The sequence below is a fragment of the Danio rerio genome, chromosome 16 (assembly GCF_052040795.2).
Source record: "Danio rerio strain M-AB ecotype USA chromosome 16, GRCz13ab, whole genome shotgun sequence".
Taxonomy (NCBI): domain Eukaryota; kingdom Metazoa; phylum Chordata; class Actinopteri; order Cypriniformes; family Danionidae; genus Danio; species Danio rerio.
Genome location: NC_141036.1, coordinates 14,177,814 through 14,198,439, shown reverse-complemented (window position 1 = coordinate 14,198,439; position 20,626 = coordinate 14,177,814). Strand labels below are relative to the sequence as shown.

The following is a 20,626-nucleotide window of genomic DNA, read 5'->3' as shown; positions in this document are numbered from 1 at the left end:
TTCCCTGAATGACATTAGCCTGTACGGGTATTTTTAGTTATTTTCTCATTAGTATATTAGAGTTTTATGTTGCATCTTATTTTGATAAATAATGTTTATTTAAGTAGTGTTTCAATGGTGCATGTATTATTGTATTAATATATATTAACGAAATACTGTCCTTTATGTACATTTTCTACATTTATTTTAAGGTTTCTACAAAGTTTGAACTGTAAAATACTGATAACTACAGCTGCTGTTTTTTACTGCCATGATTTTTAGTTGTAAAGGGATTAAGCCGAAAAGAAAATGAATTAATGAATGCATTTTAGTTGTTGGTTTATTTGTGCAGCATTTTTGGTACTTCTTAGATAAGTACCAATTCTTACTGTTCACTGTAGTGGCTTTTTACCTGCCTGTTATTAAGATGTTGGCTGTTTATTTTTTTTTACAAAGTATGCATTCTGCATGATCGTATTCTGTCTCCCTAATTACTACAAATTAACTTTTAAGCTTAAGTTGTTATTAAGCAGTAATTTATTCATTTATTATAAATTTATTGAGCTAAAAGTATTAGCTAATGGTTTATTAAAAGGAAAATGGTCCTTTAACGTGTGACAATTCTTTTCTCCATTTAGGATGTGGGTTTCTTAAAACCACAGTGTCATGAAAATTTGTGGCTGTAGAGGATACAATAAATAATTGCTTGACAGCATGTTGGGTTTTTTTTTTTTTTGGAAAGGAAATGTCTAATTTAAATCAATTGATTAATGCATTTTTTTCTTCTGTGAATCTGTTATAAGTAAATTTGGCAATATTTTGTTGGATGTATCAGATGAGTACAGAAGTTTAATGTCTGGTAAGTGGCACTAAAATAAAGACTTCTATATCAAGGAAGGTGGAGCCTACCCATTATATTATCACCAACCAGTATTTTTTCTTTCTTCCCAAAAATTTTGTTTCAGCAAGTTGTTTTGAAATTCACATAATAATAATAATAATAATAATAATAATAATAATAATAATAATAATAATAATAATAAAACACTGTAAGAAAATATATACATATCCATACAGTTGAAGTCATGTCATTAGCCCCCCTGAATTATTAGCCCCCCTGTTGATTTTTTTCCCCCCAATTTCTGTTTAATGGAAAGATTTTTTTCAACACATTTCTAAACATAATAGTTTTAATAATCATTTCTCATTTCTAATAGCTGATTTATTTTTATCTTTGCCATGATGAGAGGTAATAATATTTTACTAGATATTTTTCAAGACACTTCTGTAAACCTTAAAGTGACATTTAAAGGCTTAACTACGTTAATTAGGTTAACTAGGCAGGTTAGGGTGATTAGGCAAATTATTAACAATGGTTTGTCCTGTAGGCTATCGAAAAATATATAGATTAAAGGGGCTAATAATTTTGACCCTAAAATGGTGTTTAAAAAAAATAAAACTGCTTTTATCTTAGCCAAAATAAAACAAAGACTTTCTCCAGAAGAAAAAATATTATCAGACATACTATGAAAATTTTCTTGCACTGTTAAACATTATTTAGGAAATATTTAAAAAAGAATAAAAATTCAAAGGGGGGCTAATAATTCTGACTTCAACTACATATCATATATATGTATACTATGTATATATATATATATATATATATATATATATATATATATATATATATATATATATATATATATATATATATATATATATATATATATATATATATTGTGTATGCTTTGCCTAAAGAAATGTCAAATTATTGGCATTACAGATGATATGTTAATCAAAACTCTTCTTGGAGTGAGATATGTTTTGCTTACTAATGATGCATTTTTCAGAAGGAGCTATTTTGGACAAGAAAGACGCAGCAGAATCAATAAAAATAGCATGTGTCTCTCGCTTCTGATTTTCTGTGTAACCAAAAATGTAGACATGCTTGCTGAAAGTGGAATGCTTATATGAGTTATCCTTTATGAAAACCTATGGAGGCCTCAAAGCATGTGCATTTAACTGTTCAGTTCTTCTGTGAAGAAAAGGGGTGCAGTGCAGGCACGTGCAGAGTGCCTGATGTGTCCTCTTGGATAGCATTGTATAACTGATAGGACATATTTGAGTGACCCAAGATCCTAATCAAATTATCTATTTGTACTTAATAAATTACTAATACTTTAGATATTGATCTCCAGCTTGTGAGTTTGTATTGAACACGCAGGGAATTTTAGAGCTATATTAACTAGCTTCAACTTATTATTATTATTTACTATCCTTCATTTTTCACTCTTCAAAATATTATTTGATTTATTATTTTTGGCCCAAACTTGATTCCAGCTTTAAAAACATCATAATATTGGCTGGATTTTCACTAGATTTTAAAATAACCCTTCATTTGAAATATATTATCGCAGATTTAATAAAAGTCTGATGGGTCAGCTAGCCCTTTGTGTTCTGATTGGCTGACCACATAATACACTTTTTTTAAAAAGACAGGCCTGAGGGTGGGGTTTAGGTAAAGTTGTAAGATTTGTGATGTCACAAAGTATTAAAAAACCCTAATTCTGTAAAATAAATTACCTCCCTGAGCTTTAAACTGAGTGCTCTAACTTTGAGGATGCTGTTTAGCAAATAGCAACACAACACACTAACTAAACATAAAATAGTCAAACCATAATCAAGCACCCCTGTAGAATGACAGAATTCTCATTTTTGGATGAACTAACACTTCAACTCACATTATCCTCTTTTAGCAAGGAGAGTCAATTCCATTCATGGTCAGCTTCATCTCGTCCATTTCTCTCTCGCAGTCTTCACACGAATCTGATCCGCATCCTCCAACCAGTACCAGAGTGGGCACATCCCCCTGCTGCACCAGTCCCATGCTCCCATCTGATGCCCACACAGAGTCAATCATCCCATTGGGACACTGTAAAAGGCCGCTGACGGAGTACAGGCCGCCCCCCGGCACCACCTCATCATAGGATGGAGCGTGTGTTGTGGCGCGGGCCTCCTCTAACCGAAGCCTCTGGCGGTGATGCCTCTCGATGATTGTTTTAGTGTAAGAGTTAAGGGTCATGACTGCAGCGCCCATGCAGCAGCTGAAAGACACCCATGCCAGCCTGGGAGAGGAGAGGTGAGAACAACAACCAAGTAAAAGAAAGTGGGATGTTAAAAAGTTAACAAGAGTTTGAGTAGCATTATATTTTGATTGTCCATTTATGTATTGGTAGACTGTCTGCGTATTATATGTTAATACTGCTCCTTCAACAGACATTTAACTGACTATAAAAAACTTTGCTAGCACATGTCAACTTACACTAACCCTAACCCTAATTCTAACCCCAACCTAACAGTCTGCTTATAATCTAATGAGAATTAGTTGGCATGTAGATGAAATGTAACTTAAATTCAACAAAAGAACCCTCAACAACATGTGACCAGAGTTTGTTTCCTGAGCCTCATTTATGCAATTGGATAAATGTGATTCAGCTTCTTCCCACAGTTCTGACTGACACTTCTAAGCTCTCTTAACAACTTTTAAAAAGATAAACAGTTAAGTTTTACCATGTTTGAATCCATTCAGCCAATCTCTGAGTTGAGATATTTTAGCTTAGCTTAGCATAGATCATTGAATCGGATTAGACCATTAGCATTGTGTTAAAAAATGTCAAATTTATAGTTTGACTCGTCTGTAGCTACATTGTGTACTAAGGCTGCAGAAAGTGAAAGGTTGCTATTTTCTAAGCTGATATGTCAGGAAACTACACTCTCATTCCAGAGTAAATACTAACCCTTTAAGTACAAACTCTCATTAGTCATATTAGTAGCTTATTACAGTACTTATCTATTATTAAGATATTGATTATTTAACTGTACTTATACTCATTCATGATGATCTTATTCAACATAATTCTACCTAACATCTAAACCTAACTACTACTTATAAAAGTCTAAAACCTATTTTAAAACTAAATACCATAGCAAATAATTTGCATCAAATTATGAGTTTATTTTAGTAAACTCATGGTTTTAAATGAGACTTGTAGTTTAAAATAAAGGGTGACCATAATATTTTATAATTTATGCCTCATTATTTGTAATATAAACCCACAATGGCTGACAGATTACAACACTGTTATAAAGTAAAAAACAAATGTTATTCTCCTTAATCAGAGATGCCTAAACTAGGGCTCGTCGTCCAAAGTTGGCCCTTTATATCCTCAGATTTGGCACGCCAGAAAGGAAATGATTGGAAAGGGTTGGGGAATGCCTTCGTCAGAGATTGTCATTTCTATTTTAATGTAACATTTTGTTTGTTTGTTTTATTGTTGAGCTACAAGAAAAGCAAACTGAAATTAAATGTTTTAATTACATGTTGTACGTGAATCCAATTTTTTTTTAAATGTACTTAGTTTCACAACGAATAGGGGACAAAGCAGAAGACATCAGCGTGCAAATCAAGGCTAAGGCTGTTCAGCAAGCATGACTAGAGTATTTTGCATTGAACATTGTTTTATAAATAGATTTTTTAATTGATTTTCTTGTAATATGGTTGTTAAAATAAAATACATTTTCAAAAAATGTAATTTTGATTGATAAAGATCATGAAATAAATAAGGAAATTACCCATGGCTACTTTAATGTAATACAGTTCGCTACATTTACTTTCAGCCCACAGCTCCCAATCAAGCTTGGATTTTGGCCCTTTATAAGAAAAAGTTTGGGCACCCCTGTCCTAAATGATCAGGCTTTGTAGTTGTGCTAAGCTAAAAGTGCCTTTAGTCTAATCTGTTGTTAAAATTGTATGCTCTAGAGCAGGGGTTCCCAAACTTTTTAGCCCGCGACCCCTAAAATAACAATGCCAGTGGCTCGCGACCCCCAATATCCTCTGAGGTGGTTATAAATACAGAAACTTTGCATGCAATGGTGCACACACACCAATAGACCAAAGTTTATTCTTCGTAGATTTTTTTATGTATGTTAGGGCTGTAAATGGGCCAGAAAGCTTAAGCTGGTGTTATAATATCTATCTGCTGCATCTGAAGCTATTGCTGTGTCTTTAATATAATGTAATTACCCCAGCGATCGCAATCCAATAGAACTAGTAACTAAAAGCTACTATAGTAACTATATACAGTAGTATATAGTAACTATAAATGACAATTTTTTTCTTTTCAGTAGGTTATAGATAAAATATGGTAATTCTTATGGTTTAATAAAAATAAATAGATTTTTGAAAATCACCAGGCGACCCCCCTTCATTGTCCCACGACCCCTCGGGGGATCTCGACCCCCACTTTGAGAACCACTGCTCTAGAGCAGTCCACTGGCCCAAAAAATAATGAGATTACAAAAAATTAAGAACGATCTAGTTTCACTTCATAATTTAAAGTACAAATGAAGTATGTCTTAATTCAGATCACATTCAAGTCACATTTTGCCATTTATATATTCTGTGAGCATATACTCACGCAAACGACCAGCCATAGTCCCACGTCTGAGGCCTCCAGTCTTTGGGCCCCACAATCACAGTCAGCTGAAATACGGTGGTGTACATCATATGAGCCACCATCCCTAACAATCCTGAAATATGGAAGCCAAATTTGACACAGACAGTGTTGGGTAAATTACTTTAAAAAGTAAATAATTACTCATCACATGATTTAAATTGTGTAATTACTGTCTGAAAATAATATAATTACTAAAAAAGAAATATTGTTACTTATTACTTATTAGTATTTCAGTCAAATATGGCCTTTTAGTTAAACATATTATTATGGATGTATCATGATGACAGGTAACATTTCAAAGCAGACACCATATTTCATACATGCAATATATTGTAATTGACTAATGTCTTAGTTTATTGTTTTAGGCAATCACTGTGATAATTGTAACTTTATTTGATTAAAAAATAATTATTTTGCATAATATATGTGGATAACAAGTAGAATGACTCTGTTTTATACAGAAATGTTGAATTTATTTACAGTATTTAAGGTAGGTAACTGTAATTAAATTACTTAAACCTTAGTAGTAATCCTTTACTCATCCTTCAGTGGATGAGTAATTAAATTACTGTAACTAGTTACTTTGTAAATAATAACATCTAAAACTGACAATAAGTAACTGTTCGTAAAATACCTAAACATGAGTAATCCCTTACTTTACTTTTCAAAGTGGATAAGTAATATAATTACAGTACGGTACACTAGCTAGTTACCTTTATAACTAATTAATTACACTCAACATAGGACGTGATTCAACAAAATATCACTCTCCTACAATTATCACCAAAGACTGCATTACCCAAATGTACCACAAGAGAGAACTGTTGCACCGGTCTCTTACCTGAGAGTACAGTGCACATTGCAGCGAATGCGTTGATTTTGAGCGCATGCATTTCTTTATGGGCGCACAACACCTCCACCCACATGAGCAGGAAGCCCATGCCCAACAAACTGATGTACATGAACTCTGCGACCATTGACAACCACAGCACACCTGCAGCAGGCAGAGAAGAACACAAACATATAATGTTCTCTTATTTGAGCGCATATAGAGTCAGGCTCACATTGGCCGTAGTGTATGTTTGTGACTGAGTGGGTATGGATGTTTCCCAGTGATGGGTTGCGACTGTAAGGGCATCCGGTGCAAAAAACATTTGCTGGATAAGTCAATACTATCAGGATGCAGCTTTTATGATGCAAGCTGAGACTGCATCACTCAGCGATGCAATGTCAGACACAATCTAAAATGAAGCTAGGGACGTCACTGTGACAGGTAGGATTAGGGGTGGGGTTAGGTGAGCCCATTAAAAAGCATTGGATGCAGCCCAGATTGCACTGCACCAGGTCTGCAGCCAGACCCCTTTCGGATAAGTTGGCGGTTCATTCTGGTGTGGCAACCCCAGATTAATAAAGGCACTAAGCCGAAGAGAAAATGAATGAATGAATTACTATGATATCGTTATATAATTTTGCAGGAATCATCTTACCATGAGTCTCTCCAGGAGTGAGATCCATGAACCGACGACATCGTTCTCCTGAAATGTAGCAAAATTAACAAGAGTGAACAATGGAATTAAATGTCTAAAACAATACAATCACTTTGACAGATGAATGATTTCCACCTTTTTCTAAACTTGCCTACTACATTTAATATTTTGGGTTGATTTCTTTGGTTCAGGAACTTCCATTCAAGGCAGAAACTAATAGAGTTGAAGACAATATTATTAAGACACCTGTGAAATTTATATTATTTTTTAAATGTTCCCTGTATGATGCTTATCAGAGCAAGGATATTTTCACAGCATTTTCCATTCAATTTTTCTAGAGAAACATTTATTTCTTTTGGTTTTGGATGGATTGAAAACTGCTACGGTCAGTATCATTAGTGTCACTAATGGCCTGTTTCCACTGAGAGGTAGGGTTTGGTCCAGTTTGGTATGCTTTTATGGTCATTTCCACTGTCAAAATGTACCAAAATGCAAACCGTACCGTACCACTTTTTGGGTATCCTTTGCAAAGAGTACCTAGAACGACGAAAGGGTACAAAAGGCGGAGCTAGACCTGCAGCCGAAGGCTATTGGTTTACAGAGAAGCGTCACTAGAGCATAGTCAGTGCTTAGCCAGGAGAATGAAAACAAAGGCACCGCCATTTTTAAAAACACAGCCGAGACATTACACCGAAATAATATATACATATATGTAGTAATAAGCCATGGTCAACCAGAGCTCAAACAAACCTTATTGTTGTCTTGATGAACAGCCACAAAGCTAAGAAGGACAAAATCTGCCGTGTCCTGTTGTTGTTTTACAAGGTCGACTAAAAGTGCGATATTTGAAATAACGATCTTCTTGAGCTGATGATGACAAGGTGTGCATGAGTCATTGATCTGCAGTTTTAATCAAATCATGTTTATAGAAAAGTTAGTAATGAACATTTATACACAAGTATTTAGGGCTGTGTATTGGCAAGGGCCTCATGATATGATATATATCACGATACATGGGTCACCATACAATAATTGATTGATTATTCAATCGTGATCGATATTGCGATATAATAATTATTGTGATATATATTGCAATAGTTTGTATTAATATGTGTGTCATGATATACTGACAACTTGATAAAGTCAGCAGACAAATTAAAATTCCAATTCCAATTTATTTTTTTTTCCATTTCAATTTTTTAGAACTGCACAGTGTTATTGAACAGAAAACTCACTGAACTGTATTAAATGCATATTGTTATTAAACACGGAACTAAAATGAATATGCCACTAAAGTCACATATAAATGAAATTTATAAAACTAAAGCAAGTAAAAAAAATTAAAATGCATCAAGTAAACAAAACTGGAACACAGTGCTCTAATATGCGGTACACCATTAGAAACTGACAGTGTGACTGACAGCATTGTGAACATTTTGCTGTGATATAAAAAGTTACAGGTAAATTGATAGCATGCACGAAACATTTTACATGCAACATGCCAGCCAGCTGTGCTGCCATGGTCATGTTTGACGCATTGTCTGTTTCAACAACAGGTCCTTTCATTTGATGATCCATTCCTCCTATGCAGTTTTCAGTAACTCTGCAATGTTAGTTAAGGCAGACGGAAGCTTTCCACCATGCTCACTTTGCTCACTTCTGATACCATACTATTTAACGCTTTGTTGATTGCGAGTTAGCGACATCTACTAGAGCAAAGGAGGAGGTTGTTTGGCACAACATGAATCAATACTTCAGGTTGAACTATCGATAAACTATCGTGAAAGAAATTATCGCGATAGTTCGATATATCAATAATTTTGCACAGTCCTACAAGAGTTTAAGTTTTATGACAAGTACTTCTCATATGATATGTGAACGACCTGTAGGCTACAGCTTTACTTTGACTCCTTGAGCGAAAATGAGGTTGACTAAAACTTTTTGTCATACACCATACCCACCATACTACTGGTACCCTTTTGGCAGTGGAAAGACAAGCCTGATAAAGTTGACCCATACCGACCATACGTACTATACCACTCAGTGATAATGGGCCAAATTAGATCTGACAGAGACACAAGAGGAAAACAACAATGATCAACAAGGTATAATCAGGTAAATGAGGTGGAAACCGGGTGAAACACGTAACTTAACATGGGAAGAAACTGGGTCATGGACACAACAAAAACACAAAGAAGACCACACTAATCCTGACATTATGCCCTTCACCGAAAAAGGTGCTTCCTTGTTACTATCAGCAATATTCAAGAGTGAGGTAAGCAGGGGGTGGTTGGTAAGGGCTGGTGAAGTGGAGATGATGAAAGGGTCCAGGGAAGAGACTTAAGTTTAACAGCTAAAGGAGAATACCAAGGAGGCAACGGCAAAGTGAGGAGCACAGGAGATGACAAAAGAGACTAGGGCAGACTAGACAGTGGGAGCAGCCAAAGATATAACTGGCGGGACTTGGAGGAACTGGGTGGAAACTGCAGGGACTTCAAGCAGGAGAAGTCAGACGAGGTCACATCCTTTCTTGATCCACGAAGGAGCAAACAGAGGGAGAAGGAGAAACGACTACAGAGGGCCGAATGATGTTAGCAGAGCAGGTGGCACAGGAGCCCGAGGTACATACAAAAGCTAATAATCCAAGGTGATCAGGTGATTTAGGAGAAACTGGAGTCCTGCGGGCGAGCCAATGGCATTATCGATCTATGTAGAGAGGCCCTGAAGAGTGACAGAGGACTGAGGTGGAGCTGGAGGGATAGTAGAGTCTGTTGGAAGGATGAGGCAAAGCCAAAGGAGGGAAATCCTAAGGTGCAGGATGGTTAACACCAGACCGTAGGGACAAGAGAGCACAGTAAAGCCAGTGAACTGATGGGTAATGGTTGAGAAGAAGAGTCAGAAGCCATAGTGTAGCCACTGGGACAACACACCAAGCTAGAGTCCAGTATTCTGAAGCTGTAGGTGGAGATGAGGGATCCTCCAACTGAAACACCAATGTAGACTGGCAGACCAGCGGCAAGCACACAACATGATGAACCCGGGGTTGAGTGGACGTGCTGCCAGAAAACATTAGGAAGGAGCAAGGAGAGGGTATGATTGTGGGCATTTGAGACTCTCAGGAGGACTACACTCAAGCACAGGAGCAGACTGGGTTAGTGTTTTTGCCCAGGACAGTTATTGAACCTCAGGACACTGTAGTGATTGGTGAGTGAAGAGTGGGGTGAGAGGGTGGGGTGAGGAAAGGGCAGACCAAATTCAGCGTAGCAGGCCAGAGTGACCATCAGACCACCAGGAAATGTCTTAGTGCTCTGGATGGCCAGTCCACCCCTGCTCAGGCATGATAGTTTCAGACAGTTTAAACGATTCATGTCACACTGCTCCAGATCTTCAACCAGCTCACCCTCAACCATCTTACAATGGGCAGAGGTCACCGACTTTAGCTTTCTCCCTAGGTATCCCTAGGGTAGGCACTGTGCGATTTCCATGCTATTTTAGCAAGGTACCAATTCACAATGTACCGGAAGATTGTGTGCAATGTAAACCCAAATCTCACGGTTTATGATTACACAATATAAGGTTCGGTTGTTCAGCAGCATATTGGCTGTTCACATTATGCGTATAAAATCACTACTTTGATATTTTTGTCCTATACAACTAAAATATTGACTGAACCTTAAATTTTATGGCAACCTGCTGTTCAGATTTTTTGGGTGGTTGGCAATGAGGTGGATATGGTAGCACTTGCAAATTCATTTCAGCTTGCAGTTTTTATAGTAGCTAGTGTATAGGAAAGAGCAACATAAACGTCAAGCCTATTTCTTTTTGCAGTCTATGCATGAAAAGATGAGAAGTTATAAAAGACAATGGCAAAGGGACAGACTCTTTCATTTTAATTCTCTTCATGAGTCATTTTCTTACCATCAGCATGTTTTTCGCAAGACTGCCAGAATCCTGTGTGGAAATATCTGAAGGTGTACTTGTCTTCTCCCGTCTCCCAGATGTACTGCACTGCATTGGCTAATTGCCTTTGGCGAATCCTGGCAAGTTCCTCTCTCCGCTTTGTTGATAATGTTGGTAATGGGCCCCGTGGGTCCGGAGTGGGGCTTTCTGAGAAAAAAGATAACCAATAAACAAGATAGCCACCTGAATGAGTGGGTTGTTGCTTGGGGAAGTTCATTATTTGTTTGAACTGCTTTGCATCTCTACATACAAATTACAGAATCCACAAAGATGACAGAGCGTTAGTCAGACAATTTCTATTTCATTGTCTTGTTTTATAAACAAATCTTGTTTTATGAAGAAATATGAATTGAGTCATGCACTTAATCACATCATTCAAAATATTTGCCTTTTTACTGTTTCTGCAGGCTACATTATTTCACCAATAAGCAGCCACCATTTTATAAATCACAAGTCATTGATTCTTTCACTCAACCAATGTCTTCAAAAATTGTTGTAACTTTTTAGTTTGGGTAACTAACTTTCACTTTTAACCATTTGCTTACTAGCAGAACATTACTAACATGTTCTCTGCTTGGACGTACTGATTATTGCCTTATCCTGTATGGCCATATTTCAGATTCCTTTTGAAAATGAGAGATCTGATCTATACTGAAGATATAATTTAGCTAATTTAACACAATTTCATTGAAATTTATAAACTGAATCTGATCATTTAGTACTCAAATGAATGTTTTAATAAGTTTACATTTTGTTTAAATGTTTAAAAAATGTTTGTTTAAATGTTTAATAAATGTTTACATTTATTTATTTAGCAGACATTTTATCTGAAGTGAATTACAAGTGAGGATAAAAGAAGCACTTCAAATCATTAGAGTGCAGCAGTACATGAATGTGTGACTTGTCAAAGTTAGTACTTTAAAGTTTTTTTTTTCATTCATGCATATGGAAAGGGGAGAGTGTCTAACAAACAGTTTGAGAAGCCTACTCACATGTGTAAAGCACACTCAGATTAGCACAATGTTTCCCAGAAATATGTACTGTTCGCTGCATTTATATTGCGTCTCTGTCTTGAGGTTGTCTGTCTGATGTGATTGTTCCATGCATGATTTGATTATATTATAATAATAATAACAACAACAATAAATCCTTACATTTGTATAGAGTTTTTCTGGCCTCTTAAAGCGCTTTACACATTTTTTGGGGAATCTACTCATCTAACACCTGTGTGTAGCATCCGCCTAGATGATGCAACAGCAGCCATATTACACCAGGCCTCACACCACACACCAGCTGATTGGTGTAGAGGAGACAGAGTGATGAAGCTAATTATGATATGGGGATGGTTAGGAGGCCATGATGGACAAAGTTTAGTGGGAAAATTTGGCCAGGATGCCGGGGTTAAATCCATACTTTTTTTGAAGGACTTCCTGGGATTTTTAACGACCACAGAAAGTCAGGACCTCAGTTTAATGTTTAATCCGAAAGACAGTGCTCACTGAGCAGAGTAAAGTCCCCATCAATATACTAAGGCGTTAGGACCCACATAGACCGCAGGTTGAGTGCCTCCTGCTGGTCTCACTAACAACACTTCTGGATCCAACCAAGCTTTAGTGGGCGACCATGTGAGTTGCAGAGAGCTAGCTGCCAGAATCACAGGACTTAATAATGTACTTAGCCAAAAAAAAAAAGAAAAGAAAATATTTAATGTAGTCATTGCAGGTTGAAGGAAAAAAGTGGAGTAAAAGTACCGATACAAAACTAAAAATATTCATTCATTTTCTTTTTTTTGGCTTAATCCCTTTATTAATCTGGGGTCGCCACAGTGGAATGAACCGCCAACTTATGCAGTTCCAGGTGCAACCCATCTCTGGGAAACCTCCATACACACTCATTCACACTTATACACTACGGACAATTTAGCCTACTCAATACACCTGTACCACATGTTTTTGGATTGTGGGGGAAACCAGAGCACCTGAAGGAAATTCATGCAAACAGAGGGAGAACATGCAAACTCCACACAGAAACACCAACAGACCCAGCTGACGCTCGAACCAGCAACCTTCTTGCTGTGAGGCAACAGCACTACCTACTGCGCCACTGCGTTGCCCCAACTAAAAATATACTTGAGTAAAAGTATAAAACACAATTTAACTACTTAGTCAGGTACAATTCTTCAAAAAAATTACACAATTACATTAATTTGAGCATTTGTAGATCGTTGTTGATTTTTTATAAAAAAGGGTAGTGTAAAAATGCATAGAGAGTTTATTTATTGGACAATTAAATTATACTCAAGTAAGATTAAGCAGTCATTCTACCAGAGAGAGACATTAAAGGTTACGTCTTTGAGACTGATTTTGTGCATCTTTGGGAACAAAGCAATGTTCGGTAGCCGAGTGCAGGCTCCTGCAGGGTACATACAGTATGCCTAAAGTACTGGGCTCAAGAAAATCCAACACAATCTCATGGCAATTCGTAACTTTTTGATATTGTGGTTAATTCGTATGAATTCGTACAATCTAATTCGTACAATTTAGTACAATTTGCTCATCACCCAATGATGGTTAAGTTTAGGGGTGGGGTTAGGTGCCACGCCTCCTTTTTAAAATCGTACATTTTCGCACGACTGAACTCATACGAATTTGTACGAATTAGCCACTAAACTGGCAAAACGTAAAATACTTATGTTTTCTCATGAGATCAGGCTGGAAAATCAATGCAGAGCCAGCCATTGTTTTATAGTGTCATAGCTTGTGTGTTTCGCTGCTGACTGTATGTAATATAATGTATTTATGTATGTATTATGCTGTAATTCCTGTCGTTTTTATTATTAAAGTTGAAAGACTGATGTCACAGAGTGCTCTTAATTGAAAATATCTTTTCAATTGTAAGGTCTCAGCGGATTGAAATGACACAAGGGTGAGTGGCAGAATGTTCATCTTTGGGTGAACTAATCCTTTAAATATTCATACAACTGATATAACAGTTTTAGCAGGCTATACTAGTAAATTATTATGTTTTTAAATCAATGAGTCATTTACTCAACCAGTCTGTTTATAAAACTTCTTATTGTTAAGTTAATAATATTTCTGGTAATGTCACACTCGTGTTTCCAGAATGCTATTTTTACAGAGGAAATATCAAACAGTAATATGACATGAGGTCATACCTGTAGTGTAAGGCTCGCTGTCGTTCTGTCCGCAGTTCTTCATCTTGACAGGTGAAAGGCAGAGAGGTTTGACCACCTTGTGCGTTCCCTCACACCAGTAGGACGTACAGAAAGCCAGCACAGATAAAGCGAGAGCGAGGGAGGTCAGGATAAGAGAGAGCAGGGAACGAGAGCGTCTGGACATGTGTTCCAACATGCTAACCAGAGAGAAGGCAGAGCTGGCTGTATGAAGGGCAATCCTGGATGATTAAGCAAAATATGTCTTCTGGGATGACAAAGGAATTGAGAAAATGGTATTAAGCAGAAATGAATAAGAGAGATCACTATGGCAGATGGTAGGATAAATGAAGATGTGGATTTATTAAAGGAGAGGGTCAGATAAGGGAAGAACCTTGATAAGAGAGGGAAGAACAACATTTGTTACAGGCTTATACATTTAAACGCTGTACTTGGCAGTACAACCTAAAGGGATAATTCTATTATTGTTTATTTACCCTTTACTTACCAGTTTGAATTTCTTTCTTCTGTTGAACACGAAAGAAGATATTTTAAAGAATGCTAAAGAAGTAACCATTGACTTCCATAGTATTTGTATTTCCTATATGGATGTCAGTGGTCACCGATTTTGAACATTTTTCAAAATATCTCCTTTTGTGTTCAACAGAAACTCTTGAGGATGAACAAATAAGAGAGTAATTTACAATTTTGGGTGAACTATCACTTTACAGGGAATGGAGAGGTTTTTTAGTGTTATAAAAGTTCGATTATAATATCCTTACTCCCTCACATGCGTTTGGAAGCAGCATATAATTATATAAATTATTAATTTGATAATAATTAAAAAGCCTATTATTTTTCATTTATTTTATTATTATTTATATTATTTATTAAGTCAATTTCTTATAACCGTTTGTAGCAACCAAAGCATCACATAACTTCATTTAAAAAAAAAAATCTTGAATTTTAGACACATCTTTACTGTATAGTGGTGAGAAATTATCGATTTCTTTTTAGCATGTTTGTCATACTTTAATGTTTCAGATCATCAAACTAATAAACTTTTTAGTTTAAGATAATACAAGTAAACACCATGTAATTTTGAAACAAAGGTTTTGAAAGAAAAACAAAATAAAAAACTACATATCCCTTTGTGAAAAAGTGTTTGCTCCTGAGCCTAATAACCTGTTGGGCCACCCTTAGCAGCAACAACATCTTAAGCATTTCCGATAACTTGCAATGAGTCTGTTACAGTGCTGTGGAAGAACTTTGCCCCATCATCTTCGCAATTGTTATAATTTAGCCACATACCGTTAAATATTAATTGGATTGAGGTCAGGACTTTGACAAGGCCAGTCCAAAGTCCTCATTTTGATTTTCTTCAGCTATATAGAAGTCGACTTGCTGGTATGGTTTGGGTAATTGTCCTTCTGCAGAACCCAAGTTTGCTTAAAATTGATTTCTCTAACAGATATCGGGATATTCTCCATCAGGGTGTTTTTGGTACACATTTGAATTCATGGTTTTATTTATCACAGCAGGTCTTCCATGTCCTGAAGCAGCAACACACCCCATCATACTACCACCACCCGTTTACTGTTGGTATGTTCTGTTTCTGAAATTCGGTGTTACTTTTACACCATACATGAGACAAACACCTTTCAAAAAGTCTTGGGAATCACCAAGCCGTTCTGTTATTTTGCTCATTAGTGGTTTTCATCTTAAACTCTGCCATACCAACCTTTTTTTACTCAGTCTCTTTCTTATAATGAATCATGAAACCGAGGCAAATGAGGCCTGAAGGTCTTTGGATGTTATTGTAGAAAGGTTCCCTATTGTTCAGTGTTTTTGCCATTTGTAGATTTGCTGCTGTCTAAAAGCTTTAGAAATGAGTTCATAACAATTTCAAGACTGGTAGATTAGTTTATTTCTCTTTTTTTCCTTTTTATCTTAACATAAAGTCTATCTTCTAGGGGTCATTTGGTCTTCTTTACTTAGTCAGGCAGGTCCTATTTAAGTGATTTCTGTATTGCGAACAGATTAAGTATTAATCAGCCATGGGTGTGACTAGAGAGTTGTGTTTTAACAGGGGGGCAAACACATTTTCACACAGGACAATGCGGTTTGGGGGTTTTCCTCTAATAATGAAAACCATTTCATAACTGCATTACATGTTTACTTGTGTTATCCTTAGCAAATTCTTAAACTAGTTTGATTTGATCTGAAACATTAGAGTGTGACAAACATTAAGAAGTCACAAAACCCCTTTTCACACCACTGTATGTTGTCTTAATTTGTATATAAATTGCTTTGAGAAAGTAACTTTTTAAGGGGTTTTATAAATCATAACCATGCAGAATTTAATAATAATTAATACTTTAACAAAATAAGATATAGAAATAGTTTTTGGCATTTTATTTATACAAGTGTGTTCTGAATAAGCAGACACAACAAAATGTTAGGAAAAAGTTATACCTAATAGAAACAACATTGCAAAAGTGTACCTACCCTTGAATAATACAACCCCAAATCAGAACAAGTTAGTACAGTATGGAAAACACAAATAAAAAAGCAGTGATTTACTTCATTGCAAACTATACAGCAAATATTATTTAATGTGTTCCTCATGACTTTTAAATTGTATTTTATTCACAATAAACATGTTTTCTAATTTTGGTTCTTTTTGGTTAAAAAAAAAACAAACAAAAAAAAAACAGTAGAACAGTAGAGTTTTTACCAGTTTGTAATGTTGCCATTCCATTTAACACTTAAAACATTTAGGGACTGAAGACATCAAGTGAGGAAGTCTTTCAGGTGTAATTTAGTCCCATTCTTCATGCAAAGCATGTCTTTAAGGTTGGCAACAGTACAGGCTTCAAAATGTACCAAATATTTCCTATCGGAGAAAGATCGGGACAGCAGGCAGGCCAATCAAATACCTGTATCCTCTTCCTTCGCAGCCAGGACTTAGAATGTCCATTGTCTTGTTGAAATATACATGAGCGTCCCAGGAAAAGAGACATCATATTGTGCTCTAAAATCTCTATGTACTTTTCAGCATTAATGCCATGATAGAAGTGCAAGTTATCATTGCCAAGGACACCGACACAACCCCAATCCATGACAGACACTGGCTTTTGGACTTGTTGCTTGTAACAACCTGGATGATCCTTTCCTTCATTGGTCCAGAGCACATGGCATCCATTTCTCCCAAATAATACCTGAAATACTAATTCATCTGACTGCAGTACACGTTTCCACTGTGTGATGGTCCATCACTAATGCCTCAGAGCTCAGTGTTTTTGGACACTGTTAACATAGGGGATCCTTTTGGTACAGTACAGTACAGTACAGTTTCCACTGGCATTTGATTGAAGATCACAGTAGTTTAGCTTGGGCTTGCACCCTTGTCCTTTACTCACTGAAATTCCTCCAGATTCTTTTAATGATGTTAAGCACTGAATGTGAAATATCCAAATATCTTCCTATCTTTCTTTGTGGAACATTGTTTTTAAACATTTCATTCATTTTCTTACTTACATGTTGGCAAACAGGCAATCCTGTGCCCATCTTTTCTCCAAAAGTAATTGACATTTCTTGGATGCTGCTTTTATACCAAATCAAAATTACAATCACCTGTTGACATCACCTGTTTCAAATCACAGCATTATTTGCAAATGTACCTGACTAATAGCCCTAAATTGCTCATGTGCCAACTTTTTTTTTTAAATGCGTTGCAAGAAGCAAAACTGTAATATGTGCTCATTTTGAAAAAATAAAAATAAAAAATAAATATAAATCACAAGGAACACATTAAATAATTCTGCAATGAAATACAAGTCAAAGTAAATTTAGAAATTGCTACATACATATATATATGATTTTCCCAAACCCTACATCAAATATATATCGCTAGCATATGCCTTACCATAAGCTTTACTTGCCATATCATTGTAATATTTACTCTTTTAGATTATTTCAATCTAAACTTGGGCAAAATGTAGACAATCCAATCATACTTTAGAGTGTGTGTATGATCTATTTTTGGGTTCATGAATCCCCTGTGTATCGTAAGCAGTTAAACAGTTCTTCAGATAAATCCTTCATTTTCTGCATATTTCTGTTTAAACCATTTCCAACAGTTACTGCATGACACTTAAAGACATCTACCCACACTTAAAAGCAAAGAACTCGTACACAACTTTTTATTTTTATAATAAGTAAAAAATTCTGAAAAAAAAAAAAATATATATATATATATATTTTTTTTTTTTTTTTTTGAACAAAATAATGACACCTTTATCATTTGCCTTAAAATCATATTGTTTTTATTTAGTGCTGCCCTTCCACAATCATCCGGTTTAATTGAATTGATTCTTAACACATTGTGTTGCCAGCTGATTTTTTTTTTCTGAAAAAAACAGCATATGGTTTAAGCTGACAGTTCATCCAAAAAAATATTTACTCACTACTATTCTAATTTACTTAACTGGTTCCAATTGTTTGAAATTCTTTCTTCTGATGAACATTAAAGAAGATATTTTGAAGAAAGAAGAAAACTCGCAACCCTTAACTTCCATTGAAAAAAAAACTATAGAAGTCAATGTTTACAGGCTTCAGCTTTCTCTAAAATATATTCTCTTTTGTGTTCAACAGAAGAAACTCAAACTGGATTAAAACAAGTAAAGGACGAGTAAATGATGACAGAATTTTCAGTTAAAAGAGCTTAGTAGGACAGCACTAAATAAATAAATAAAAATCTCTTATTTGTTAATTATATACTTAGTTTTTGCAAGAGGTTATATATAACATTATGGTTCTGCAGTTTTTGTGAAGGTAAATCATAATTACAAATTTACGCAATAATGAATACTGAAGAGAACACAATAGTTTAATTTGCTCCCTAAATGTAAATTTATAGACCACACATTCAACCAGTAAAACACTTCAATATCTAAATATTTAGCAATAAAAAAATTAATGGAGTCACTTTTACTATACAGCTTAATCACATTAAAATATTTAACTTCAATGCACATGTCTACATTTTCCTAAATTGAGATGCAAGTACTTGGAAAGCAAATTTACACTTAGATATGAAAAAAATGTTGGTCAGAAAAATTTAAACAGTTCCTTCAAAAAGAAGATGCTATTAAGTAAATGTATCTTGATAGAACTATAGTTATTGCATTAAACGACAATAATACACAAGGAATATATTTACTTTTTGCAGAGCATGCAACATTCAATGCCATGACTTTAAGAGTGCGTGATTTTGTGCTCTGGTTTAAGACTGATTGTAGGAGGGAAGAATTAAGACCCATTTAAGACCTTAGACCTCACAGAACTGTAAACACGAGGTATACAAACATGTTTATGTAATGCTACAAAAATGACGACAAACTATTATTGATGTTTCCCAACGCATCATTCAGTACACCGCTGAATGGGATTTAAAAAATGAGAAAAGAGAGAGAATTCAAAGGATTACGCTTGAAGTTACGTGATGAAATTATGAGTTAAGCCCTTGCATTAAGTCTAACGTTACTTGTAATCCTTTAATAATCTGTTTTAATCTGTTTGGGCTTTGTAGGTGTGCATGTATTTTTTTTTAAAGGTAGTCATATTTTATGTTTATCCTTAATAAGAACTGCAATAGGAACTGGAGCTTTATAGAAATTGGAATAAAGCTGACTATATTACTTTAGGTTACAAAAACAAAACTCACTTTCAAAGACCTAATGGCAAAATCTCCAAACTACTGTACATTTCGAAGTTTTGCAGAATCTTTTAACACATTTTAGTGCAACATGCATTTATATGCCATAAGAACGGTATTAGGCACTAGATGTTTTCTCGTTTTTTTACACATCAAACGATGTTTATGAATATAAAAGCACTTATTTTTACATTTGTACTATAAAGAGGTATCTGCAGTAACATTCTATATAAAAATCGACATATTATTAAGCGTGAAAAAGCTGATTTTTACCTGACAGTTAATCTTCTTACATCATGTCCTTCTGAATAATTTCCTCCTATGTCGATCCATTAATCGTCGTATTTTTGTTCCTTCTGTGTAGGTGTTAAACACAGAAGGTCGTCGTCTCTTTGCTTTAGAAAGCAGTTTCCCTTCTTATCCTTTTTGCGATTATTTCAGCTTTTCCCCTTTTTTTGGTACAATCCTGCCCAAATCTCCTCCTTTTCCTGCCTTTCCTTGGAAATTAGTGTCAGACTCTACGAAGAGCATCCATAATCCCTCTTCAGTCCATCTGTTAGCGCCGTCTCCATCTTTCTATCCTGTCTTGTTCTACATTCCTCCATCCAACCCTTTTTTAAACATTCCTCTGTCCCACCTGTTCTTCACACCCCTCACATGTGACTCGTTCTGTCCTGGGACATTATATTACCAACCCCGTCTGTGCAAAAGTAATCACTGGGAATCTGAGAATCACATACTGTCCTTGTGCCTGTAAATCACTTCAACATGAGCTTAAACACTCAAAACATCC

At 35.6% G+C, this 20,626-nt stretch overlaps 1 protein-coding gene across 3 annotated transcripts; it reads right to left on the bottom strand.

Moving 5' to 3' along the window:
• Positions 1-715: 715 nt before the first annotated feature.
• On the bottom strand, positions 716-20,426 carry si:ch211-149k23.9. Of its 3 annotated transcripts, XR_015511139.1 has the most exons (8): positions 20,107-20,426; positions 14,118-14,508; positions 10,901-11,089; positions 6,983-7,030; positions 6,337-6,489; positions 5,457-5,568; positions 1,732-3,104; positions 716-1,096 (listed from the first exon to the last, which is right to left on the bottom strand). XR_015511139.1 is itself a non-coding variant. In XM_087286795.1 (7 exons), the coding sequence occupies exons 2-7, from the start codon at positions 14,311-14,313 to the stop codon at positions 2,732-2,734; spliced, it is 1,071 nt and encodes a 356-aa protein (XP_087142921.1). In that variant the 5' UTR covers positions 14,314-14,508; positions 20,107-20,426; the 3' UTR covers positions 1,512-2,731. The 3 variants fall into 3 exon arrangements, 2 of the variants coding, with proteins under 2 accessions (XP_087142921.1, XP_087142922.1); XM_087286795.1 differs by lacking the exon at positions 716-1,096 and having other exon boundaries at positions 1,512-3,104; XM_087286796.1 differs by lacking the exon at positions 716-1,096 and having other exon boundaries at positions 1,512-3,104; positions 14,118-14,382.
• Positions 20,427-20,626: the final 200 nt, after the last annotated feature.